This window comes from Peromyscus eremicus, chromosome 2 (genome assembly GCF_949786415.1).
Source record: "Peromyscus eremicus chromosome 2, PerEre_H2_v1, whole genome shotgun sequence".
Classification (NCBI taxonomy): Eukaryota; Metazoa; Chordata; class Mammalia; order Rodentia; family Cricetidae; genus Peromyscus; species Peromyscus eremicus.
Window position 1 is genome coordinate 129,251,861 of NC_081417.1, and position 26,771 is coordinate 129,278,631.

Consider the following 26,771-nt stretch of genomic DNA (forward strand, 5'->3'; position numbering starts at 1 on the left):
TGCAACCTTTCTATACAGAAAAGAACGAACTTTTTCCTCCTCCAGATTCTTCCAGTCGTCCCCACCTCAATTTGAGCCTTTCCAGTCAGAGCTCAAGTCTCAGATTTAACATATCAACTGATCTTCTGGGATCACTTCCCATGTTTCCATCAGTTTTTCCAGGATAGGATTATGGCCTTAATTGGAAACCAGATGAACAGAAAATAGGCACAACACCAAGACCTGATTCATAGTCCATCATCCACTTTCGGTACCAAACTGATTTCTACCAGTTCTTGTTTGGCAGACCCCTTCTAGAGACAGCACCAGTGAAAGCGTGCAAGACAACTGAATTCAGCCAAGTATTTGGGAATAGAAACATAGCACCAGTAGACAATGAAGGGCTTCTAGCACACTTGATCCCCTCCACATTAGACAGGAAGTGGGTTGTCCAACAGCAATACACAAAATAAACACACACCAAAAACAAAAACCCAGTAGTGCCCCAAGGCATAGATTCCGCCAATATTTAAGAAAAAAGCCATCAAAGCCTTAGCTGTTGCCTACAATCTTTATTGAAGTTATACAAAAAGAATCCCCAAAAGTGAAAAAATACATTATGTACAAAACCACTTTCCCTCAGGAGAAAGGTTCTGCTCCCTCTTAACATGCAGTGCCTTCAACTGTAGCTGTAGACTCCACTGTCCCCTCTGTTGTTGCCGGGCTTTCAGCCTGATTCTCAGCCTGAAAGACAAAGAGCCTAGGTATGACTTACCTTGACATACGCCATCCCATAATATATACCGAGCAGGCTTCAGTCATAAGGAAACATGGGTGCCCCTGCACTTTGCTATGGAAACAAGAACTACAAAGCCAGCAGTTCACACATTACATGGGAAGGGTACAGTCTTGCTTTTCCATACATTCATTAGAGAAATCACAAAATCCCTGTCAGGCATCCTATTACTTCATAAGCAGACAATTTTCAGTACAGTAATTTTCTGTGAGTGTCTATAGGCACTTGGAAGGCCTGGCTTCCCAGCCCGAAGAGCAACAGGTGAGACAAGTAGACAAGTCTTAACTCCCCACCTCAGCCTCCATGCTTTCTGGACCGTCATTCCCACTGGGGACAGCATCCCCACTGCCTCCATTCAGCTCGGGCTCCTGTTTGGCTTTCTTTGCATCATCTTTCCGGGGGCTTTCTTCGTCTGGTTTCCTCTAAAGAGAGGTGTGAAGGCTTCATATTTATCTTAAGACAAATGCAAAATAATCCCATAGCCCCCATGGTGCCCATATCTGGAACATCCTAACTCACAGCGCTATGGATGTGCTGCTATTACAGGGCAATACTGACCACTACACGGGAATAAACAGGTACGTCCCAATGTATTTTTCTTAAAATTTCCCTAGTTGGGACACAGGGAATTGGTGAAGGTTAGCAGTAGAGCTCTGAGAGTACTAACAAGTTACCTACTTTTAGTCAGAAAACACAGAAGCAGAGATTTACCACTCAAGGAAAGAATTATTGATTGGAACTGTTGGCAAGTGTCAGCAAGGCTACGACTAAAGAAAATCAGCCAGACCCTAAAATATATTCATCTAATCAAGCCTACTTAGCTTTCCAAATAGCCTCCAGTCTAAGAAGCCATGAGTTTGCTAGGTAAGGTAGTCTAAGTGGAAATGGCCCATGCAAAGCCTTAGCCGTTTTAAAAATGAGTGTTGCACTGTGCCACTTAGAGGGGGAGTCAACTATTGTTAGTGTATTATTTCAAACTTCTTACCCTCAGGAGCATTCTGGAGGAAAGGTTAAAAAGTAAGTACGTGTAAATTTTACCTTCTTTCTGACAAGATGGGAAATATCAGTCACACAATTTGACGAGGAAGCACCATCTGTTGGTTTTCTACTGGCAATCTGGCAAAAAAAAAGCCTTTGTTATTAGTAATTATTTCTTACTTGATTCATAGTAGGCTTATTTGAAAAACAAAACAAAACACAGTACACACCATGGAGACTGAGGCACCTGCTCCACTAGGAGTGAACCCTGAAGAAGAGCTCTCCACCTGGGAGATACACAGACACAAGTAAGTTGCAGCATGGAACCCCAGCCACCCAGGCTTAAGTCACCCACCACACAAGCACCCATGGCTTCGGCATCACAGCAATGTCTTCCACAAAGACACCCAAGAAACTCATAGTAGGCAGGAAACTAAACCCTCGTGTCCTAAACAGAACATTCCCCAGCCAGTGGCCAAGAACAGAGCCAGGCAATATAGCATTAAGAGACTCCATGACTTAAGCCATTTCTCTATGGTATTGTCAAAAACATTCTACACACAGGTAACACAGTATTTAAACTGAAAGGCAAAGAAATGTCCATGGGCACACAAAGTAGCAGTGACAGACAGTCTATCTGTACACGAGGCACGCTTTCTAACCACTGGAATATTTGGTCTCATTCTCATCAGCTCCTTTAATCGCACACACCTTTAATCCCAGCACCTGGGAGGCAGAGGCGAACAGATCTGTGAGTTCGAGGCCAGCCTGGTCTACAGAATGAGTTCTAGAACAGTCACTGTACCTACCATACAAATATGTTATTTAGAAAATTTTAAGATAAAACTCAACAAACCAGAGTAGCTTTCAAGGCCAGTTCAGCTACATTCCCACTCTGCTGAGACTCCTTTGCATCTTCTATCTTTTCTCTAATTTCAGGTAGCAGTTCTTTCAGCTCCTCAATTTCTTTCTCGTATTCAGTAAATGATCCTTCAGCCTCCTTCATCTGCTCATTTAGTACAGCTACAAAGAACAGGCTTCAATCATTAGTAACAAAGAACCCCTTTTTTTTTTCCACACAGTAAATTGCTGCATCCCCTAAGCATAGAGTAGCTGCTGTTCACTCACCCATTCTCTTTTCAATGACTTCAATAGATTTGCCAAACTGTGCCACTGCCTCATCATACTGAGAGTTGTAACCGTAGGCCAAACCCAACTGGTAGTGAGTCTCTGCAAGGAGACGGTCATGGGCTTCCAAATATTGTTCTTGGAGGCTTAGACAAGCCTGGAACTCCTCCACAGCTTGGATATAATTCTCTAATGAATGAAAACAGAACACCAAGAATTGCACAGCATTTAATATAAAGCACTTACAGAAGAATTCAGTTCAGGAATGGATTCTCATTTTACATTTCTTTCTATTTCTGACCCCCTCCACCATTTCTCTCTCTCTTACCAAAACAGGCCTCGCTATCGCTCTGGCTGACCTAGAAGTTGCTATGTAGACCATGCTGGTCTTGAGCTCAGAGATTCACCTGCTTCTGCCTCCCCTGCTCATTGCTTGGTTTCACTGTCAGGATAAACCATTCACAAGGCTGTTCACTGCTCTAGGCACTAAAAGGAACTCGGACCTATTCTTCTGTCTATAGAAACAGGAAAATGGGGACATGAGGGAAGTTAAGAGATAACAAAATGGAAAATGCATTACCAGACTCAACACTAACTTCTCCAAGTTTAAGATGGGCTTGTGCAGCATAAAGCTGGGCTTCTTTTGTTTCTTGCCTAAAAAGAAAGATGATTAGTAAAGCCTTAAAACTAATTGTCTAATCCTAAAGTGCTATTTTTCAACCACAAATCCACACCAGAAACACCAAGAGTTTTTACCTTTTAAAAATGATCTTTGCTAAATCCAGCATATCCCAGGCAAGCTCTAGGTTCCCAATCTCCTCCTCTTCATTTTCTTGAAGAGACTAAAGTATATCCAAATCATTGGCATTAGGCAGAAGTAGTACAAGACAGGCATCTTTTGAGAATAAATCTAAATATATAATTTACTAAGATTTGAAGAAAAGAAAACTGGTTGCAACTCAAAACACAAGCCCGCTACCTAAAACCTACCAAATGGGCCCCTATTATTAGGTCTCTAATCATGATACTGTATTTCATCTTATGATGATAAAGGATCTCTAAGCCCCAACCAAGAACCAGCTAGCTAGTTACTTTTCCTATATTAGTAACCCATAACCCTATAGTAAGAAAGTTGTAATGGTACCGAAGGAATAACAACTTACCTTGTTTTCAAGAACTGATTCATTTGGTGTTTCTTCAGCCTTGTCATTTTCTTTGTCTTCTTCCTCTGAGCCTTCAGTTTCTACAAGCAAAAATTCCTCAGTATTGAGATGTAACTAAAGGTATTTTCTGTTTGGTCAGATTCTGATAAACATCTGCCAACCTACATTCTAAGAATAGCATCTGATCTGAAGTTAAAGTCAGTGTTTATTATCTCTCTCAAACCCAAGCTAGTCATCAGAATGTCGCAGTTTAAAGACTGAGGATTTTCTTACATAAGTAAAGCCTTCCAAGAATCTTATATCCACTCAGCAGACAGGTTTTAGTCATTTGTTAAGATACTACACTGAAAGTCCCCAAACCTAAATAACCCCAGTACATTCAGAACAATAACCAAAGGAAATAACCAAAAAACTAGCTTTCCTACAACAAGCTATGGGAAGGGGCATATGTCTTCAACAACTCTCACCAAAGAGCGTGTCACATAGACTCTAGCAACCTCAAAAAAATTTGGAATGAACAAGCAAGTTACTTAAGATTTTATATAAGACAGGAGGTGGAGACACATGCCTTTAATCCCAGCACTCAGGAGACAGAGGCAGGCAGATAGAGATCTCTGAGAGTTCAAGGCCAGCCTGGCCTACAGAGCAAGTTCCAGGACAGCCAAGGCTACACAGAGAAACCCTGATTTCAAAAACAAAAACAAAACAAAATTTAATTTAAATGTGTAGACATAGCTACATCTATTTTGATATACAGTAACAAGTCAGTTAGTTGTCCAAAGAACAAGCTTTTATAATAAATTATTGAGAGGTCAACTTAAAATCCAAAATGCGAGCTGTTTAAGTTGATACAATACAATCAATTCACAGAGATTAAGTATGTACTCACTGTCATCTTTCATTGCGCTAGGTGGGGTTTTCTTTTGTTTTTGTTTGTTGGTTTTAAGATTTATTTATTTATTATATACACAGCGTTCTGTCTGCATGTATGCCTGCATGCCAGAAGAGAGCACCAGGGATTACAGATGACTGTGAGCCACCATGTGGCTGCTGGGAATTGAACCCCAGCTAGTGCTCTCTTATCTGCTGAGCCATCTCTCCAGGATCAGCAGTCCTTCTGCATCTTCTTAGTAGCTAGTAGTACACAGCTTCTAGCATGCTCAACATTTTTAACTCCAGCAAAAAAGATTACAAATGCCACCACTCAACAACCCACTATGGGAATGCAAACATGGAAAGTAAGCCTTAGCATCTCTTTTGTTGTTGTTGAGCTCCTGCCTCAAAAGCAAATAAATGGTAACTTGGAATTCCTATAAGTAAATCAAATACCCACACAGATCAAGTAGCACAACCTCAGCACAGCCAACCTTGATGACTACAATTTAAATTTTTATTCACTTACCAACCACACCTAACATGACAATTAAAATACAAAGGAAGAGAAGGAAAGCAAGGGGAAGGGAAGGGAGGAGAGTAGAGGGGAGGGAAGGAAAAGAAAAAAGAAAAGAACACATTGATTGTATGAGAGATATACATATCCCAAAAGTGGTAAAAAGTGTAGTACTGCCGGGCCGAGGTGGTGCACGCCTTTAATCCCAGCACTTGGGAGGCAGGTGGATCTCTGTGAATTCAAGGACAGCCTGGGCTATAGAGTGAGTTCCAGGAAAGGTGCAAAGCTATACAGAGAAACCCTGTCTCAAAAAACCAAAATAAAAAAGTCTAATACCATGAAATGGGTTGTTATTTTCTTGTGGAGCTAGGATCAAACACAGAACTTTGCACATGCCAGGCAAGTATTCTACCACTTAGTTTCATCCCATGCACCAATGTTTTAATTGTGTGTAGAGACCCATATATGTGAATGTGGGTACACTTACGTTATGGCATCTATATAGGTCAGAGGACGATAGCCTTAGGTTGTGTAAAAAACTGGTCAGGATATCTTATGTGCCAAACTAGTTGTTCCACAAGTTTCTGGGAGTTCTGTCTATGGCTCCTATCTCCCCTTAGGAGCACTGGTATTATAGATGGGAGAACATGCCGCCTTTTATGTGGGTTCAGGGGATTCAAACTCAAGTTCTCACATGTAAGATGTGGACTAGCATTTATCTAACATAAAGGAACCAACCATAGAAAGTGGCTAAGCCCTAAAGCCAGACTCACCCATCTCTATTAGGTGTGATGAAGACTTCCTCCCCATTCCTTATTTGTAAAATACACAAAATTTTATCTATCAGCCAAATAACACTTATAGGGCTGAGAATATGGTTCAATAGTAGAGTGCTTGGCTAACACACACGTGGTCCTGGGTTCAATCCTCAACACTAGGGAGGGAGGAGGAAGAATCATGGTATCAGAGTTTTCAAAAACCTGAGGAACTCAATTTTATGCTTTCTATTAAAGAAGTCCTGAAGCTCAAGAAGCCCACCAGTGCTACCACTTGACAAGTTCACTTCTGGCTGTGTTGATACAGGCTGGAGTACAGGGACCTACATATAGGCAGATGCTTACCAGAATGGTCAAGTATTAAAGATGGGTTATTGAAAATTCCATAACTTAGGACAACTCTTGAAATAGTCTAGTCTAGCAATTATACAGAAAATTATGAATTGAAATACATCTGTAATTAGACAACTCTTGAAACAGTCTAGCAATTATACAAGATATTATAATAAGACCTGTAATTATTAATGCCAATGTTAGATGAAACATATACAGTAGAATCCCCAACTGAGCACAACTCAAGTCAGACGTGCCAATTAGTAATTAGAAGCTTAAAAATCTTGATAAAATTGAATCACAATTAAGCCACTAACACTATAGTTGGTTAGCAGCCAAAGCAAGCAGGAAAGGAGGAAAGCAACAAGAGATAAATGGCTAAGTACTCTACGATCTCCTTCCCCTGAAAAGGGGGTGGGGCACGCTACTGAAATTAATGTGAGTAACCCTCTAAACATTTCTATGAACAAAAGATGTAAAGGGCATGAGAAAGCTTAACTGCCTTCATTTATTTAAATGGCATGCCTGCTTAAGTGTACCAATTCAGTGGATTCTACTGCTCTGTTCCTACTTCCTATAGCAGGTAAGAGAAACCATGTGAATAGCAAATTTAAAAACCCAAAGGCATGCAAGTGAACATCCATTCAGCATTCTCTGCCAGCCTAACTTACTATTTCCCTATTATTCCACAACCCCTTTCTAATCCACCCTTCATATCATCTCATTGGCTAGTATGGTACAAGTTACTGATAGCTAGCCAAGTTTCAGAAACCAGAAGACCTAGTGAGTAAAAATATTAGTTACCAGTTAGCTAAAGACTTGCTACTCTTGGTTTAACTTGCTAAACCTATTATTATGTTGTTAAATTAACCCCATTTTCATTGAGCCCTTTCCTAAACTAATCTTTTCCTAATCCAAAGGCAGACTGAAAATCCTGAATGGAAGGCTGACTTTTACCAATGATTAGTGAGTAAATCTAGAAGGTACTCCACCCACTGCAGCTCTAGCACATCCCGGTTACCTTCACCCTCTTTCATCTGTTCGTCTCTCTCTTGTGTCTCTTCATTAGCAGCTATCTTAAATTTGTCTTCAGGTGCCTTCTCCGTGGCCCTCTGGGCTACCTTGGTCTCAACCCCATCTCCAGCTGCCTCAGACTCTTCTACAGGTAGCATAGCTTCCTCCTGCTCAGGAACCAGCTCTGCCTTGACCTCCTCTACACTTGAGCCATCTTTAGTTTCTGTCAGTCTTTCTGCAGAAATCTGTGGTTCACCAGGAGTATGATCTCCTGCAGCTGATGGTCCATCAACTGAACCATTGTTGGGAAGAACTGTAATCTCCTGCCCTGGCTTCTCAGAGACATCTGATCCAGCCTCTGCAGCCTCCACTGATGACACTTCGACATCTTGCCCTGACAGTTGCTCAAGAACAGCCTTTCCTAGTTCACTCTCAGAGGCAGCTACCTGATCCTTTGGTTCCTCCCCACCCATGTCCACTGACTTGTCCACTGACTTGACCGTGGGGGCTATTGTTTCAGCTTCTACCTTCATTGAAGTACCCTGCTTTTCTGGAGCCCCAATAGGCTGATCTTCTGAAGTTTCTTTTGGATTTTTCTCTATGCTTATTATTTCCTCTCCCTCCTTCTCCTGATGCACTGTTTCTTTGCATTCTTTATTTTGAACATAAGCTCCAGAAATTGATTTTCCTTCCTCAGTACACAATGATTCCTGTTCTGTCTTCCCAGAAGTGACCTCAGCTTCATTCAGTCCTGGTATTGCTGCTTCTTTTGCCTCTCCAGAGGATTCAGTTAACTGCTTTGAAGTCGATTCAACTTTTTCCTGTAGCTTCTCTGCAGGCTCACTTATCTCCATATCTTCTCTTCCACCCTTCTCCACTTCACTTTCCTGTTCTGTATCAGTTTCAGGCTTTGACAGAGACTTGCCTTCTGCTTTTTTGGCTTCTTTTTCTCCCATGGCGTCATAAACCTGTTCTCTCAACTCTTCCCTTGCTTCCTCTACATGGTTAAAGAACATGAAGCATAAACATGTCTCCAAGTTTAATAATAAAAGCATAAATGGAAACTAGAAATACATTCCCTTTAAGTCCTCAAATAGCCTGGCTAAGTTTTAGCAGGTGCCCCCAGGAGAAAAGGAAAAGGAAAATCCAAGCTAGCAAAGCAACATACTGCAAAAGAAGTCAAACCTCTTTAGGTTAGAAACTACATGGCTTCACTTAAAGTAATCTGACTACCAGTCAAGGAAGACATGTCAAACTTTCCTTTCTCTCTTAAACATTATACTTATTTGATTGTAAAGCTCTAACAGCCAAACTCAGAAAATATTTAATTTTCTAAGATGCATAAAACACAAAGTGCTCCAAGGACTACTGTTAAAATAACTGGGCTATGCAAAGTGTTATTAAAATATGCATCAGAAAAGTATTTAATGTTCTTAGTATTTAATATACCAATTTAAATGATTGATATTAGATACATTTAGTCACTTTCTTAGAAGCTCACTTTAGTAATAGCTTTAGTAATAGCCTATACCCACTGCATCAGCCCAAGTACCTTTGTAGAGAGCATCGGCATAAGAACCCTATTTCCATAACTTAAAGGAAACATTGGTCGTCGCATCTCTTGAGTGTAGCATGCAACACTACATACCATCTACATTATCATTATTTTCTACCAAAGATTCATCTTCTGTTTTTTCTTCTTCCTCTTCTACATGCACTCCTTCCAAGGCATTTCCCAACACTCCATTCTCCATTCTACAAGAGGAAAAAGCACAAAAGTGTAACTAGTTCCTAACAATGTATTTCAAGATAGAAATAAAAGAAAAAGAAAAAGAATCAAGTAATGAGAATAGAAAACTATATATTCAAACCAGGAGGAGTTCTACAAGTTCCAGGCTAGCCAGGTCCACATAGTAAGACTAGTCTTTAAATATAAGGAAGCCAATTAGTGGTGGCGCACGCCTTTAATCCCAGAACTCAGGAGGCTCAGCCTGGTCTACAGAGCGAGATCCAGGACAGGCACCAAAACTACACAGAGAAACGTTGGCTCAAAAAACCAAAAAAATAAAATAAAAATAAAAATTAGAAAAAAAAAAAAAGAGGGGTGAGGGAGGCAGTGCTGGAAAAAAATGGCTAAGTGGTCAACAGCACTTGCTGCTCTTCCAGAGAACCAGAGTTCAGATGCTAACACTAATATCAAATGGCTCACAAACACACAAAATAGCCCAATGGGACCCGAGAACTCTGGCCTGGGAGAACACTTGCACTCGTGTGCAAATACCCACACCTACACCTAATTAAAATGAGAAAATATCTTTGTGTCACATGTCTTTAATCCCAACAATCAGGAGTCAGAATCGGGCAGTTCTCTGTGAGTCCAAGAGACTGGTCTACATAGTGAAACCCCCTATCGTGGTCTGAATGAAAATTGGCCCCCCCCACCAATAGGTTCATGTTAGAATGCGTGATCCCCAGCTAGTGGAGGTATGGCTTGTTGAAAGAGGACTGTCACTGGAGGGTAAGAGTCACAGTTTGCTCTCTCCACCTCATGGTTGCTGTCTCAGCTCTTAAGCTCTCAGATACTGCTCCAGAGCCATGCCTGCTGGCCTGCTGTGATGCTCCCTTCCATGATAGTCATGGACTCACCCTCTGAAACTATAAGCAAGCCTCCATTAAACTCTTCTATAAGTTGCCTTGGTCAACTAAGACATCCCCATAGCAAAACAAAAGAACAAAAAACAAAAATTAAACTACATGCTCATGGAAGACAATCAATGGTCAAAACTTTAAGAACAATGAATGCCCAGCCAAAAGTGGGATATCTGTATCACCCCTTTCATGGCTCAGAGAACATCAAGAAGAGGCATGAAGAATGTATGAACTGGAAAGGAAGGGTGGGGACACTCATTTCCAAGTATGACAAGCGCACACTTCTGCGCAACAGCAACTGTGATTGCCTATACAAGATCTCCACAGGACTGGGCCTGTCAACACCCTGCCATAAAAAAGGAAGGCTTCAAGGAAGGCGCCCTTCCTTGAAGGTTTTTATATATACAGACAACAACTGATAGGAAAGCAAGGGACATTTTTTTCAGTAGTGTAACCACTGATAAAATACCCTCAAGCCTGTGAACAACCCTAATGTGGGTAGCACACATCAAAGTACAGGAAGCAGAAGCATAGTTGGGCAAAGTATTAACAGGAGTGGGAGCAGCATGAGAGGGTAAAAATAATTGAAATATATGGTGTATATGTAAGAAAGTGTCCTAAAGAAACCCATTATTATAAAGAATTAAAATATGCTAATAAAACATATTTTAAAACTTCTAACATAAGCTAACACTGCATGAGGCTCCATGAAAAGTACAAATAATGACTATCATCAAGAGAATAAAACATCTATTCATTTCTCTTTAAAGCAGTGACATGCTATTTTCCAAACATCACATCTACTCCCATATCTCTAAAGGGCCAGTGACATTCTGTCAATTTTCACACCGTCATTAAGTGCTTTGAATAATCACAAAATTAGAAACTTGACAGAACTATGTGTAAAAACTAATCACTCATCATTTTGTATATCCTCAAAATATTTTAGTCATGTTAATAAATTTGTTGATCAGTTTCCAAGAATGTTAATAGTAAGTCTTTTTAACAGGGTCACTCTTTGTAGCTTAGGCTGTCCTTGAACTTGATCCTCCTGCTTCAGCCTCCCCAGGTGTTGGGAAATTCACAAATGTGGATCAGAAAGTCTTCCTTGCCGGGCGGTGGTGGCGCACGCCTTTAATCCCAGCACTCGGGAGGCAGAGCCAGGCGGATCTCTGTGAGTTCGAGGCCAGCCTGGGCTACCAAGTGAGCTCCAGGAAAGGCGCAAAGCTACACAGAGAAGCCCTGTCTCGAAAAACAAAAAAAAAAAAAAAAGAAAAAAGAAAGAAAGAAAGTCTTCCTTACTTGACATTTCCATGTGCTACTTATTCAAATTGTCCTCCATACAGTCCTTGTTGAGTTTTGAGCTAGCTCAGAGTGCTTCTGAATGTTTATATCCCTTATTAAACTCTGACCGACCACTGACTATTCTTGAAAATATCACTGCTTCTACTAATACAAAACCTGAAAATTAATTTCATTCTATGCATAAACAGCTTTAGCTAAAAAGGAAGCTTCAATTTTTAAACAGACAAAAGTGATATAAAACATTCTATTTACAAAATGTGGTTTTCCTTTACAAGACATACCTGGCCAACTCCAAAAGTGACTTCCCATAAAAAAAGAAAGCTTCTCCACACTCATTAGCTGTTTCTCCATACTTCTTACCTCTACAAAGAAAGTAAAGAAAGTATAAACATTGTTGCTAGTTAACAACACATGAAGTTAATGCTACATGTTCTTCATATATATATGTATATATATATATGTATATGTATATGTAAATGTATATGTATATATTTATGTGCCACTAATCAGCTATTTTATAATAAGTACTCCTCCTGCCACAGTATAAATATCATTGTAGATCAGAACAGTTACAAGACCTTTGGTTGGGATTTACATAAGAATCATGAGAAGGCATACTAAAATGAAGAGCATTATTTCTGGTTTTTTTTCTTTTTTAATTATTTTTTATTTTATGTTCATTGGTGTTTTGTCTGCATATATTTTTATGTGAGGGTGTCACAGCCCTGAACTAGAGTTACAGACAAATGTGAGCTGCCATGTGGATATCCCAAAGAGCATTATTTTTGAAACTATAGAGTACCTGCACCCAAACCTATCTTTAACATAGCTATACTCTCTTAGACAAATTCGTCTATCTCAATGCCTTAAATTTTCTTTTCTATAAAATGCAAAGGTTATTAACTTGCTCAAAGAGCTATTCAAGAACTAAAAGGTGGTTGGAGAGAAAGATAAGTGGTTAGGAGCACTTGTTCCCAGCACCCACATGGTTAAAAACCATTTTTTTTTTTTTTGGTTTTTCGAGACAGGGTTTCTCTGTGTAGCTTTGCGCCTTTCCTGGGACTCACTTGGTAGCCCAGGCTGGCCTCGAACTCACAGAGATCGGCCTGGCTCTGCCTCCTGAGTGCTGGGATTAAAGGCGTGCACCACCACCGCCCGGCAAAAACCATTTTTTAATTCCAGTTCCAGATCCAAAATCCTCTTCTGGCCTCTATAGCCACCAGGCAACAACATGATTCACATACACTTAGGGCTAGAGAAATGACTCTGTAGTTAGAAGCATTTACTACAATTCCAGGTCTAGGGAATCCAATGCCCTCTGCTGGTCTCTACACTCATGGGCACATATTCACACACATGATACATATAAAATAATGTGAAAAAAAAAAAAAAAAACAAGAAATAAGATTACTAGCTTTCATGGAGTCCAAAGACTGGTAGAAGTCATACAAAATTAAAACAACTAATGTTTCAACATGAGACAAGCAGGCTAGAGAGATGGCTCAATGGTTAAGAGCACTCACTGATGTTCTAGAGGACCCAGGGTCAATTCCCAGTACCCACATGCCAGCTCACAAATGTCTTAATTCCAGTTCTAGGTGATCTGATGCCCTCTTCTTGCCTCACTGAGCACCAGGCATGTACATGGCACATACACATACACACAGACAAAACACTCATACACATAATGAAAAAAAAAAAAAAAACAAACAAACCCCATGTATCATTTCTAAACTCATTCATTTTTATCTAAACTTTCCAATACCTACCAGTCTTTGCTGATTAGTTTTTGACAACTTGACACAAGCTAGGAAGAGTAATCTCAGCAGAAAAAACGCTATCAGATCGCCTGTAGATTGTAGGACATTTTCTGGGTTAATTGATCCGAGAGGGCCAACCAACTCTGGGCAGTGCCACCCCTGGGCAGGTGGTCATGGCGTATAAGAAAGCAAAGTGAGCAGTTTGGGGAGAACAAGCCAGTACGCAATGTTCCTCCATGGTCTCCTGCTTCAGTTCCTGCCTCCAAGTTTCTGCCCTTGAATTCCCTCAATGCTGGAGTACAATCAGGACATGTAAGACCCTCTCTACCAAGCTGATCTGGGACACGGTGTTTATCACAATATGAAGTAAACTAACACCAGAAGATATTTCATCTTCAATTCCTAACATATTGCGAACTAAATACCACAACCCCAATTCATTAAGTCCAGACATAAAAGCACAAAGGCAAGCCAAGACAGATTGCTGCAGACATCCAGGAATAGCATGCTGAGAAAGGGAATTGGGGGTAGGCAAAAAAGTAAGTCTGAAACCTACAGAAGCTTCATTCTAACTAATTCTTTTTGTAAGGGTTTTTTTTTTCCCTAGTGTAAATGAAATGTAATACATGACTAACCTTCAATTGCTACTGGTAAAAACTATCATAGAGGAAACCAGCTCAAAGTCATTAAAAAAAAAAACAAAAAAAAAACCTACAGTTTAAAGACTCAGATTTTTCCATTCACAAATAGGGCCAGGTGGTGGTGGCGTAAGCCTTTAATCCCAGAACTTGGGAGGCAGAGCCAGGCAGATCTCTGTGAGTTCAAGTCCAGCCTGGTCTACAGAGTGAGATCCAGGACAGGCACCAAAACTACAGAGAAATCCTGTCTTGAAAAAGGGAAAAAAAAAAAGATTTTTTCCATTCAGATTTTTTGGAGAAAAGAAAGTTCTTGGACAAAAAAAAATAATACAATACATAAAACGAATCTATTTCTCCAAGATTTAAGTATATGTGGCCACCTAATGGTACCCATATTGGAAAATTGGTTGTACCAGCAGGTAACACTGTAAATGTTGAAAAACCTAGTAACAGGGGGCTGGAGAGATGGCTCAGAGGTTAAGAGCACTGGCTGTTCTTCCAGAGGTCCTGAGTTCAATTCCCAGCAACCACATGGTGGCTCACAACCATCTGTAATGAGATCTGATGCCTCTTCTGGCCTGCAGGTATACATGCAGCCAGAACACTATATATATAATAAATAAATATTTAAAAAAAAAAAAAAGAAAAGAAAAACCTAGTAACAGATTTAGTGACAGAGTGACCAATCATATTGACTTGCCAGAGACTAAATAAACTTCCAGTGTTAAAACAGGGATAGTAACCAGGCAGTGGTGGTACATGCCTTTAATCCCAGCACTTGGGAGGCAGACACAGGTGGATCTGTGAGTTTGAGGCCAGCCTGATTTGCAGAGCTAGTTGTAGGACAGCCAGGGAAATAAAATAACAGGGATAGTCAGGCTGGAGAGAAGGCTGAAAGGTTTAGAGAAGCTGCTGCTCTGGTAGCTTTGATTCCCAGTACTCATACACATGACAACTCACAATCGTCTATTTCCAAAGGGATCCCAATGCCAACTTCTGGCCTCCATAGGCACCAGGCACACATATGGTACACATACATAGTTTCAGATAAGACATTCATACATATAAGATAAAAATTAAAATAAAGGGCTGGAGAGATAGCTCAGCAGTTAAGGGCATTGGCAGGTACTCCAGAGGTCCTGAGTTCAATTCCCAGGAACCACATGGTGTACATGCAGAAAGAGCACCATATACATAAAATAAAATTAAAAAAAAAAAAAATTTTAAAACAAACAGATAGTCCCAGTAGGCTAAGAGTATAGCTTAAGGGTAAATACTTTCTTTCCATGCACAAGGTTTTAGAATTGAACCCAATCATATTTTAAATAAAAAAAGTAAAAACAAATTATGTCTTCTTAATCAGTAATGACTAGGGAAAAAAGCATCTTACTCAGAAAAATTACTGAAATTACAGTGATATTTAGGTTTTAGAATTACAAGAAAAACCTTCTATACAGGTAAAGAGGCAGAATTGTTGTTCAGAGGATTAGACACAGGAACTCACATATATTAGGCAAGGACTCTACCTATCCTTAGTCTTCCTTCTTTCTCCCCATAGAAAAAACTTTAAAAGTTTGTTAGCAATATACTACTGTTTTACAAAAGAACATATACTTACAGAAGACTAGCTGCTTCCTGGAATGCATTAACAGCCGATGGAATGTCCCCCATCACCAGATGTTTCTGTCCTAATCCCAGTAGTTTCTTAGCTTCACTATCCACATCCAGACTGCAAGAAAAATATTTTATTTATTAACAAATATTGTTTAAATCAATACTCATTGGATACATACTACATTTAAACCATAACAGTTTAAATTTTTAACTTTGAACTGCTACGGAAGACCTAGCAAATTAATGGGGCATGATGACACATACCCATAATCCAACCCTCTAAAGGCAAAGGCAGGATGACTGAGAATGAGGCCAGCCGGAACTATATACCAAGATCCTATGTTAAAGAGAGAAAGAGAGAGAGAAAAGACCTAGCTAAGTCACACTTACTACTATCACAAAAAGAAAAAGGTCCCGTGGGAAGCGGGCCTACACCTTTAATCCTAGCCCTTGTGAGGCAGAGGCAGGGGGATCTCTGTGAGTTCAAGGCTAGCCTGGTCTATGGAGCTACTTATAGGATAGCTAAGGCTACACAAAGAAGCCTTGTCTCAAAACAACAACAACAAAACAAACACAAGCAAACAAAAACAAAAACAAGAAATTAAAAATGAACACTCACAAATGCTCTACAAATGTGACAGTACATATTATACACAACAAAAGAGGAACCACTAAGGAACCCCAAAGTCACACAAACAAAACAACAGCAACAACAAAACAAGGTTGAGGATGGAGATATAACTGTGCTTTCCTAACATTCACAAGTTCTAGATTCAATCTCTACTACCACATAAACAAGACATGGTGGTGGATACCTATGATATCAGTAGTCAGGATACAGAGATGAGACTAGATTATAAGACTCCTCATCTAAAAACAAAGATTGGCCAGGTGGGTGGCACACACCTTTAATCGCAGCACTCTGGAGGCAGAGACAGGTGGCTCTCAGTGAGTTCAAGGCCAGCCTGGTCTACAGAGTGAGTTCTAGGACAGGCTCCAAAGCTACAGAGGAACCTCTCAAAAAAAAAAAAAACCAGAAAGACTGTGTGGTGGCACACATCTTTAATCCCAACACTAACAAGGCAGAGGCGGCATATCTCCATGATTGGAGGCCAGATTAGTCCCAGGGGAGCCAGAGCTATAAAGTAAGTCTCTGTCTTTAGAAAAAAAAAAAAAAGGAAGAGGGGGTGGCTCAGCAGTTAGTGACTAATCTTGCAGAGCTCCCAGATTCAGTTCCTTTAAAAAACAAAAAAGCCGGGCGTTGGTGGCGCACGCCTTTAATCCCAGCACTCGGGAGGCAGAGCCAGGCGGATCTCTGTGAGTTCGAGGCCAGCCTGGGCTACCAAGTGAGTTCCAGGAAAAGGCGCAAAGCTATACAGAGAAACTCTGTCTCGAAAAACCAAAAAAAAAAAAAAAAGTAGAAGCCAGGTGTGGTGATGCACGTCTTTAACCACAGCACATGAGAGGCAGAGGTAGATGGATCTCTGAAAATTCAAGGCTAGCCAGGTCTACATAGTGAGTCTTATCTCAAAAAATAGAAGAATGAAGGATGGATATAGCTTAGTTGATAGAGTGTTCGCCAAGTATCCAAACACAAAAAGCCCTGGGTTTCATCTTCAGTACTGCATAAAGGCAGGTATGGTGGCATATATCTGTAACCTCAGCAGTTGGGAAATAGAGGCAAAAGAATTAGAAATTCAAGGTCATCACAGGAAATAAAAGGAGACTAAGGCAAACCTATATTACATGAAAACAAAAAACTAAATAAATAGGCTGAGCCAGGCACCAGTGGCAAATGCCTTTAGTCTTAGTACTTGGAAGGTCATACATAGCACTTAGGTCAGTTACACAAGATAGTCCTTTAAAGGAAAAACAATAACAACAAAAGACAGGGGTAGTGGTGCTTGTAATCCCAGCACCTAGTAGAGAGGAACTGGGAATGGGTCTCACTAAGTTGCAGCGACAGGCCATGAACTGAGGCTAAAGCAATTAACCTTCCTGTTTCAACTCCTAGAATAGCTACATGGAAGCTCATAACTATCACTACTAACTCCAGTTCCAGAGAATCCAATGTCCTTTTCTGACTGTGCTAGCACATGGTACACATATATATACACAGGCAAAACAAATTTAAAAAATTTAAAACAAAAAAAAAAAGAAAGAAAGAACATAACATGTAGTTTGACTTGAATATAGCTAAGCTCTTACCATATCTTTTTATAGTCACCTCCAATTTCATCAGAACATTTCAAAATATTGGGACACTTGTCAAATTCACCATGGTCAAAAATACTTTTCCAAAATCTTAAATTATTTCTAAGTTTTGTGGCTGTTGTTTTTCAGATAGTCTCCTGTAGCCCAGGATAACCTGTCTCAGCAGTCCATAAGCTGGGTGTTCTAGTTAGCTTTTGCTGCAAACTAGACATACCCTAGAGTCATTTGAGTACCAACTGAATGAAGCCTTAGATTTCATCCCCAGTCAACAAACTACCCTCAATTATATTACTTCACTTCTGTTCCAGATATGACCATAATTGTACCATATAATCTTACCTCTCCATTTTATCTGCAGAGGTAGAAGGAGCAGGGGCATCTTCAATTCTGTAATGAAGAATAAAAAGAAAAAATAAAAATGGAAAATATTTGAAAGTTTGGATGTAATTGTCAGAAAAACACAAGAACATAAAACATAAAAAAGTTATGTTTTTTTCCCTCTAGTTTTTTGCAACAGGGTTCTCTAAATAACAGCCCTAGCTGTCCTAAGAACTAGCTCTGTAAACCAAGCTGGCCCCTGTCTCCCAAGTGCTGGTGTTATTAAAGGCATGCGTCACCACCGCCTGGCTAAGTGTTCATGTTCTAAACAACTAACCAAAGCAAGTATTACTGACTCATACACATTATTAAAATCAATTCTTGGGTAAATGAGATAGCTTAGTGGCTAAAGTCAAACTTGCTCCCAAGCCTGACAACTTAGTTTGATTATTGGTTATTTGTCTCAAAATTAATAAAATTTAATCCTAAACCACTCAGTTTAAAAGGTAGTACTTTCAGGTACAAGAAACAAAGAAGGTTATCTACCAGATCCTGGAATGGCCTTTTGATCCTTATGTACAAACTCTGCAGCAGCTAGTTATATTCCCATTGGTTATGCTCCACAGATACGAGGCAGTCTTGCACATGGTAGGCTTGAAGTAAATGCTTTAACCACTCAGCCACCTACATCCTCCAGCCCTAAGGATTACTCAATTATACTGATCCAATGGTACAGGAACAATTTATTAACCACCATGGTTCAAGCACTAGGTTTTTATTTATTTCCAACATGCAACAGGTGATTTTTTATGAAATAGAAGATGTCAGAGGGTCATGTCAAATTGTGCTGTACTTCTAAATACCCTAAAGCTTTGTACATCTCCCTGTATGCTAGTAAAAGTTCACAAAACACTATGAACAAGACAGCCAGGGATACACAGAGAAATCCTGCTTTGAAAAAACCAAAACACAAAACAACAAAAAACATCCCAACCAACACCAGTATCATGAAGGATGAGTTTATTTTTTAGCAAATCCACCATCACATCATCAATCAAGACAATCCCCCAGACATACACAAACCAATCTGATCTAGATAATTCCTCATTGAGACTCTCTTCCCAAGTGATTCTAACTGAAAACTAACCAGCACAATGAGAAAATAGCTAACAGGAATATGATAAAAGTTTTAAAAAGATGTTTTATTATTGTGTGCTTACAATGGGGAAGGGGAGGAGGAGGACAGTGTACACACCACAGTACACATGTGGAAGTCAGAAGACAAGTTTGTGAAGCTGGTTCTCTTCTTTTACATTTAGCTGGGTTCGAGATGGAATTCAGGTTATCAAACTTGCATAGAAAACACTATCTGTTATGTCATCTCTCTGGCCATCCCCCAAAAATTTTAAATCCAGGCCAGGCAGTGGTGGCACATGCCTTTAGTCCCAGCACTCGGGAGGCAGAGCCAGATGGATCTTTGAGTTCGAAGCCAGCCTGGTCTACAGAACAAGATCCAGGACAGGCACCAAAACTACACAGAGAAACCCTGTCTCCAAAAACCAAAACCAAAACCAAAAAAAAAAAAAAAAATTAAATCCAACCATTTTGGAGTATTTAAATGAAAACAGTGCCATCATATAGAAAAAGACTAAGAGACTAACTAAGCAAGTAGGAACTAATAAACAGCTAGAAATTAAAAAAAAAAAAAAAAAGGGCTATTGTTGCATTTTTTAAGCCATTTTTTCTTAGACATAAATCACACTCTGGGCAGCAAGATGGCGGGTAAAGGCATTTCCCAGGCTAGAGAGATGGCTCAGCTATTAAGAGCACATGCTAGTTCAGTTCTCAGCATCTACATGGTGGCTTATAATCACCTGTAACTGCAACTCCAAGAGATTCAAGTCTCCTCTGGCCTCAACAGAATTCAATCTAAGCCAGGCAGTGGTGGCACACACCTTTAATCCTAGCACTTGGAAGGCAGAGGCAGGTGGATCTCTGTGAGTTCAAGGCCAGCCTGGGCTATAGAGTGACAGCCACAACAGGCTCCAAAGCTACAAAGAGAAACCCTGTCTTGGGAAAAAAAAAAAGAAAAAAAGAAAAACCAAGCCAAAAAAAAAACAAAACAAAACACAGAATTCAATCTATATGAGACACATAGTTTAAAGAGAACTGATCTGACCCCAACATAGGTACTGTGGCAGAGCTATACGCACACAAATAAATTTTAAAAGATATAAAAAGTTTTTCCCCTGCCGGTGATGGCGGAGCACATCTTTAATCCCAGCACTTAGGAGGCAGAGACAGACAGATCTGTGAGTTCGAAGGCACCCTACCTCTACAGAGTGAGTTCCATGGCAGCCAGGGCTACACAAAGAAACCTTCTCTGGAAAAATAAAAATTAAAAAAATTTTAAAGCTTTTTTCCTTGTTTTGATGGGTAGACCCCAATTTTAGATTTTTTCTCTTGTTTTGCATGTATGATAATATGCATGCAAGTAAGTAAACATGTGTATGAAGGACAGAAGGTAACATCTGATGTCTTCCTCAATCACTTTCTACTTTCCACAGAGAAAGAGACCCTCTGCAAAGTAGAGGGGGTACTAGGAAACCAAAGTCTCAAATTTTTCTTTTTTTTTTTAACGTGTGTGTCTGTCTGTCTATGACTGTATGCCATTCGAGGCCAGAAGAGACTGTGAGGTTGAACTTGTACCTCACTAGTTCTATTAATCTAGTTAGCCTGCTTGACCATCTATACCCTCTGTAACTCTAGATTACAAACAGGCCACCACACCAGCCCAGCTCTTGTACAGATGCTGGGAATTGAAACTCTCCTCAAACAAGCAGCCCTCACCAAGCCATCTCCACAGGCTAGACCCCAATTTTTGTTTGTTTGAAATTGTTGTTGCCAGGTTTGGTGGCATACAACTTTAATCCCAGCACTCAGGAGGCAGAAGCAGGTAGATCTTGAGGCCTGCCTGTCTTTAGAGTGAATTCCAAGACATCTAGGGCTACAGGAAGAAAACATGTCTTGGAAACCAAAAAGTGGGGTGAGGAAGGATTTAAAAAAAAGGGGGGGGGTGGCACACACCTTTAGTCCTAGCACTCAGGAGGCAGAGCCAGGTAGATCTCTGTGAGTTCAAGGCCAGCCTGGTCTACAGAGTGATATCCAGGACAGGCACCAAAATTACACAGAGAAACCCTGGGGAGGGGGGGTTATGAAAACCAAAAAGTGTGTGTGTCCCTGGAGCTAGAGTTACAGGCATTATGAAATGGCAGGTATGGGTGCTGGGAACTGAATCTGGGTCCTCTAGAATCCGCCCTTAACCACTGAGCCAAATCTCCAGCCCCTAGACCCCAGTTTTTAGTGGGGTTTTTTCGGGGGAGAATGGGGCAGAGACAGTGTCTCATTATGTATCCCTGGCTGGCTTGGAACCTTGCTATGTAGACCATATTGGCCTTAAACTCTTGAGAAATTTACTTGGCTTTGACTCCCAAGTGCTAGGTAGGATTTAAAGCATGACCAGCTTTAGACCATACCCAGGTTTGTTTTGTTGAAATTTTTTTAGGCAGGGTTCAGACAGGGTTTCTCTGTATAGGCCTGGCTGTCCAGGACTCTATACACCAGGCTGGCCTCACACTCACAGAACTCTACCTGCTTCTGCCTCCCATCCCAGAGTACTGGAATTAAAGGTTTGTGCTGCCACCACACCCCAGTGACACATTCATTTTTCTTCCATTCCTTACTTTCACCTCTAAACCTTGGGAGAAAAATAATCAAGCCAGGTGTGGTGATGCATGCCTTTGAGCCCAGCCCTCAGGAGAAAAAAAGCAGACAGATCTGAGTTCTTGCTTCCAATGGCACCAAACGTGTATGGTGCACAGACATACAAAACTATAATTTGTTGTTGCTTGTTTTTTGAGATAAGGCCTCTACATGCTCTATGTCCTAGAATTCATTGTGTAGACCAGGCTGGCAGATTAAAAGCATCCACGACCATGCCCAGCAATAATTATGTAATTTAAAAACAAAAAACACTGAAATAAATTATGATAGAGTGACCAGGCTGGCCTCAAATTCAGTATGTAATGGAGGATAACCCTGATTTTGGATTCTCCCACCTCAACTCCTGACACACTGGAATTACAGATGGGCACTACTAGTCCTGGTTTTACAAAATACTAGGGATCCAACTTCATGCATGCTAGGCAAGCATTCTATTGAGCTATATTCCCCAAACTGTAAAGTCAAAACTCAAGCCACTTTCTTTGACCTCGCCTTAAATACAAGAAACTTTATTTTGAAGCTGTGGATATGATTCAGCGGTAGAAGGCTTGACTAGCTTGAGGGGTCCTAGGATAATCCCACAGTACAAATAAAAATTTCTAAATACCTCCACCAACTTACTTTACTGAGGCATTTTGTCTTCACTTTTCTCTCAAACTCATTATGCAACTATACAATTTCCTGCCAGATAAGATTTTTTTCAAAGGAATGAAAACTCGAGTAAAAAGGATTTTTAACTCAGAATTTCACTTAATTTGAAAGTTTCTCCATTCTAATCTTGATTTTTCTCAATTGTAGAAAAATTTAACACACTTCACACTGTAATCATGTGACTCAAATAAGAATTTACTCAAGAGGCTAAAGATGGATGAATGGGCAGTTAAGAGCACTTTAATCCCAGCACTTGGGAGACAGAGACTGGTGGATCAATGAGGCCTGGTCTATAGAATGAGTTCCAGGACAGTCAAGGTGATTACAGAGAAACCTTGCCTCAAAACAAAACAAAACAAAACAAAAAAAAGAGCACTTGCTGCTCCTGGGAACCTAGATTTGATTCCCAGCACCAATATGGTGTTTCACAACCATCCATAACTCCAGTTCCAAGGAATCGGAAGTCCTCTTCTGTCTTCCTCAAGCACCAAGCATGAATGTGGTTCACATACATAAATGCAAGCAAAATATTCATACATATAAAAACTTCTTTATGTGTATGAGTGCTCTGTCTGCATGTACAACTTTATGCCAGAAGAAGGCATCAAATTCCACTACAATTGTAAGCCATCATGTGGTTGCTGGGAATTGAACTTAGAACCTCTGGAAGAGCAGCTAGTGTGCTCTTAACAGCTGAGCCATCTCTCCAATCCCATAAACCTATAGACAAAAAAATGAAGTTGAGCCGGGCGGTGGTGGTGCACGCCTTTAATCCCAGCAGAAGCAGAAGCAGAGGCAGGCGAAGCAGAGGCAGGCGGATCTCTGTGAGTTCAAGGCCAGCCAGGGCTACAGAGTGAATTCCAGAACAGGCTCCAAAGCTACAGAGAAACCCTGTCTTGAAGAACCAATAAATAAATAAATAAATAATAAAGTTGAGTGGTGGTAGTGACGCTGGTGTTTGAGGCCAGCCTAGTCTACAAATGGAGTTCTAGAACAGCCACAGCTACAGAGAAACCCTGTCTCAGAAAACAAAACATACCCCCCCCAAAAAAAACCCAGCACACCCAATACATAAAAATTGCTATGTTGTAGTATGCAATGCAAGGTACAATTTTCAAAAAATGAGTTTGTGGCCAAGCAGCGGCGCTGCTGCTGGTGGTGCTGGTGGTGCTGGTGGTGGTGGTGGTGGTGGTGGTGGTGGTGGTGGTGGTGGTGGTGCACACCTTTAATCCCAGCAGAGGCAAGTGGATCTCTAAGAGTTCAAGGCCAGCCTGATCTACAGAGTGAGTTTCAGGAAAGCCAGGACTACCCAGTAAAACACTGTCTGGAAAAACCAGTTTGTGACCAAGGATAGTGGTTCACCATTAATCTCAGCACTTGGAAGACAGCGGCAAAGGCAGCCTCGTCTACAGAGCAAAAGTTCCAGGACAGCTAGGGATATGTAGGGATATCTCAAATCCCCATCCCCTCCAAAAAAGCCTGTGAGGTTTTTTAAGTAGGCATATAATTTTCTGTGTATAGCCTGTCAGTAAGCTGGGAATTACTTCACCAGTAAATAGACCAAGTCTATGACATGAAAAATTCTGTGATGACATCTAACTCACGACTTCACACATGCCACTAAACAAACAGTCTAACTAAGCTAGATTCCCCCAAACTATAAAGTATTGAAAGGATAAGGATCCCCAATATAATACTAACAGTTGTTCAGGAGGCACCATAAAAAGATTATTTTTTAATAAATTCTACATAATTCCCAAACTCAATCTACTCTGGTCCTAAGAAATCAATGAGGATTCAGGAAATGGTAATCTAAAATTAAAACTGAAGTTCCCAAATGATTAAGTAGTTTAAGAACCATAGTTTTTCGATAACCCACTAAGGAACCAAAAGGTGATAGGTAGAGTAGGCAAAGATTCGTTAATCTCTGGTACTAATTGAAATGTCAACTAGTCAATGAAATGTCAAATACCTAAACCTACAAAAATAAATAAATAAATTATCACTCAAAAATCTCCCAGCCACCTTTACTTTTAGGAGGCAAAACTTCTATGCAGAGACGAAAAAAAATATTAGCAGGCACCTAAAAAAGACATGAGAAGGTTGGAAAATAGGAGCCACACTATGGAAAACACTTGTTTCCTCCAAATGATGGGTGTTTCTGTGAACTAGCCAAAAAACGTAGCTCATGTTTGCTTAGCACTGTGAAGCTCTCAAACCAATTATTCCTTCTTTGGGGTCCTTTCCCTTAGCAGACTCATCTAGCAAGTAAACACTGCAAAGACAAAAAGCTCCCTGTAGCGTTTACCTAAGACGCTGTGAGTGTGAAAATGTCCCCCTAAGTAACCAAATCTCCGACCCACACACCGAAAATCTAAAGAATCACGACGCTTCTCAGCAAAGGTGGGGGGGGGGGGGGTCGCAGAGCTTCAGGGCCATAACGACCCTCAGATGACGGTAAACTAGACGGGAGCACAGGGCAAACTTCACTGCGCCCCACTGCTCTGGCAGGAGCGGCTCAAACCCCAAACAATGGAGTTTTCCCGCCTCCTCAAGGCCCCGCCCCCTTTCTCAGAGCCAGGACATCCAAAGCACGCGTGCGAAGTCCCGCCCACCTGGAGGCCCGGCCCACTCAGGTCCCTCCGGTCTAAGCCTCAATCCTCGTGTGTTGGTTTTTTTTTTTTTTTTTTTTTTTTTTTTTTTTTGGCGCCAAATCTATTGGTCATTTTCTAGGTTCCTCTACAGACTCTACCGAGGCGCACGCTAGCACTGCGCGCAAAGTGAGGGCTCACGAGGCGACCGGCGACGGAGGGCCCCGCCTCCTCGCCGGCAGCCCCGGGCCGGGGGAGGAAGAAAAGGGGCAGGCGATGGAGACAGCCGCCGCTGCTGCCCCCGGCAAGATGGCGGCCGCGAAAAGCCGGGCAGGGGGCGCCCGCCGCCCGCCGTTCCCGCTCGTCGCCAGCCCTTCCAAGTGGAGCTTCTCCGCAGACCTACCCGCTCCGAACACCCGCAGTGGCGGAGGGAAAGGCGGCTGTCCCACCCACCCGTCTGTCCCGCCCGCCAAGCCCGGTCCGCCAGCTCTCCCCGCGGACTGGCCAGTGCCTCAAGCTCGCCACAGTCCGGCTTACTTGTCAGCGGAAACCAGCTCCCCGGCGATGGCCGCAGTGGCTGTAGACTCTGTGGCCATCGTTCCCCTGAGGTGGTGGGCCAGTGGGCAGAACACTGCCTGTGGAGCAAACAGAGGACTCAGGACAGCGAAGACTTACTCAGGTACAGAAAATGGCAGATTGGAGACCCCGCGCGGTTGGGGCCCTCTTATATAGCTGGGCCGCTTGCCCCGCCCATCCACTTCCGGGTCCTCCCCCTCGGGTTTAAAGGGCCAGGACTCAACACCTTTCCGTCACAAGGACACTTAACCGCAGCCCTTCCCATTTGGTTATCTTCCCGCCCTGGCCCGCTTTCCTCAAAAAAAGAAAAAAAAGAAAGAAAGAAAAACAAACAAACAACAAAAAACTTCCTGCTCCTGTAGCTAGTCGTATTAGAAGCACCAGAGTCTTGGTACTACAACTTCTGACGGAGCCAGCCTAGAGCTTCCCCATTAAGTGGAGCCAGTGAGTCTCTGCGGGTGTGGAAAGAGTAGCCGAGGGTTTCTGTCTGGCGGGGGTACCCGAGAAGGTGACAGGTCTTCTCTCTGCCCTCTCAGTCTTAACGGATGGAAACGCAAGAGCTGAGCACGAGTACAACAGCAACGGCTAGAACTGACCGGAGAGACTCGTGGCTCTGGGCCTCAGCAACTACTGACGAAAGGAGATGCTGGTCTAGGATTGGCTAGCGATAAAACTATCGCGCTAGATTCAAAACTCAGAGGGGCACAGAGATACCGATGTTTCCTTCTCCCTCTAGCTCCAACCCTCTTGACCTTCATCTCACACCCTACCCACATTCCAAAACTGAGATGTTGAGCCGAATCCCTGTACTTAAAATACTTTAAACCTTTTAGGTATCTTACTTGTTTAGCTATCTTCATATTTATGAAAGAGGCAGGGGCTCACAGTATGTCCCTGGCTGACCTCTTACTTACTTATCGGTCTGCCTCTTTCACCAAAGTGCTGGGATTACAGGTGAGCAGCCAGGCATGGTCACACCTTTAGTCTCAGCACTCCAGAGGCTGTCGGGATCTCTTTGAGTTCAAGGCAGTCTGATTTATATAGTGAATTCCAGGACAACCAAAGATACATAGTGTGATCCTGTCTCAAATATTTTTAATTTTTTAAATTATGTA

General features: G+C 41.5%; 1 protein-coding gene across 3 annotated transcripts; it reads right to left on the reverse strand.

The window, feature by feature from the left end:
- Positions 1 to 536: 536 nt before the first annotated feature.
- Nasp (nuclear autoantigenic sperm protein) lies at positions 537 to 26,284 on the reverse strand. Of its 3 annotated transcripts, none has more exons than XM_059254780.1 (16): positions 26,157 to 26,284; positions 25,618 to 25,715; positions 18,077 to 18,124; positions 15,528 to 15,638; positions 11,793 to 11,873; positions 9,206 to 9,312; positions 7,565 to 8,554; positions 4,045 to 4,124; positions 3,638 to 3,723; positions 3,462 to 3,535; positions 2,882 to 3,070; positions 2,610 to 2,776; positions 1,984 to 2,040; positions 1,814 to 1,891; positions 1,069 to 1,197; positions 537 to 723 (listed from the first exon to the last, which is right to left on the reverse strand). In XM_059254780.1, exons 2-16 carry the CDS (start codon positions 25,674 to 25,676, stop codon positions 643 to 645), a joined length of 2,337 nt encoding a protein of 778 aa, XP_059110763.1. In that variant the 5' UTR covers positions 25,677 to 25,715; positions 26,157 to 26,284; the 3' UTR covers positions 537 to 642. The 3 variants fall into 3 exon arrangements, with proteins under 3 accessions (XP_059110763.1, XP_059110765.1, XP_059110766.1); XM_059254782.1 differs by lacking the exon at positions 26,157 to 26,284 and adding an exon at positions 26,038 to 26,150; XM_059254783.1 differs by lacking the exon at positions 7,565 to 8,554.
- Positions 26,285 to 26,771: the final 487 nt, after the last annotated feature.

What these genes read in the sequence shown, in the direction of transcription:
- Nasp (XM_059254780.1), bottom strand. Translation starts at nt 25,676, where the DNA reads ATGGCCACAGAGTCTACAGCCACTGCGGCCATCGCCGGGGAGCTGGTT. An exon ending in AAATAATGATAATGTAGATG is followed by an intron (nt 8,555 to 9,205) that starts GTATGTAGTGTT and finishes TTAACCATGTAG; the next exon opens with AGGAAGCAAGGGAAGAGTTG. An exon ending in AGAAGTTAGTGTTGAGTCTG is followed by an intron (nt 3,071 to 3,461) that starts GTAATGCATTTT and finishes TTCATTCATTAG; the next exon opens with AGAATTATATCCAAGCTGTG.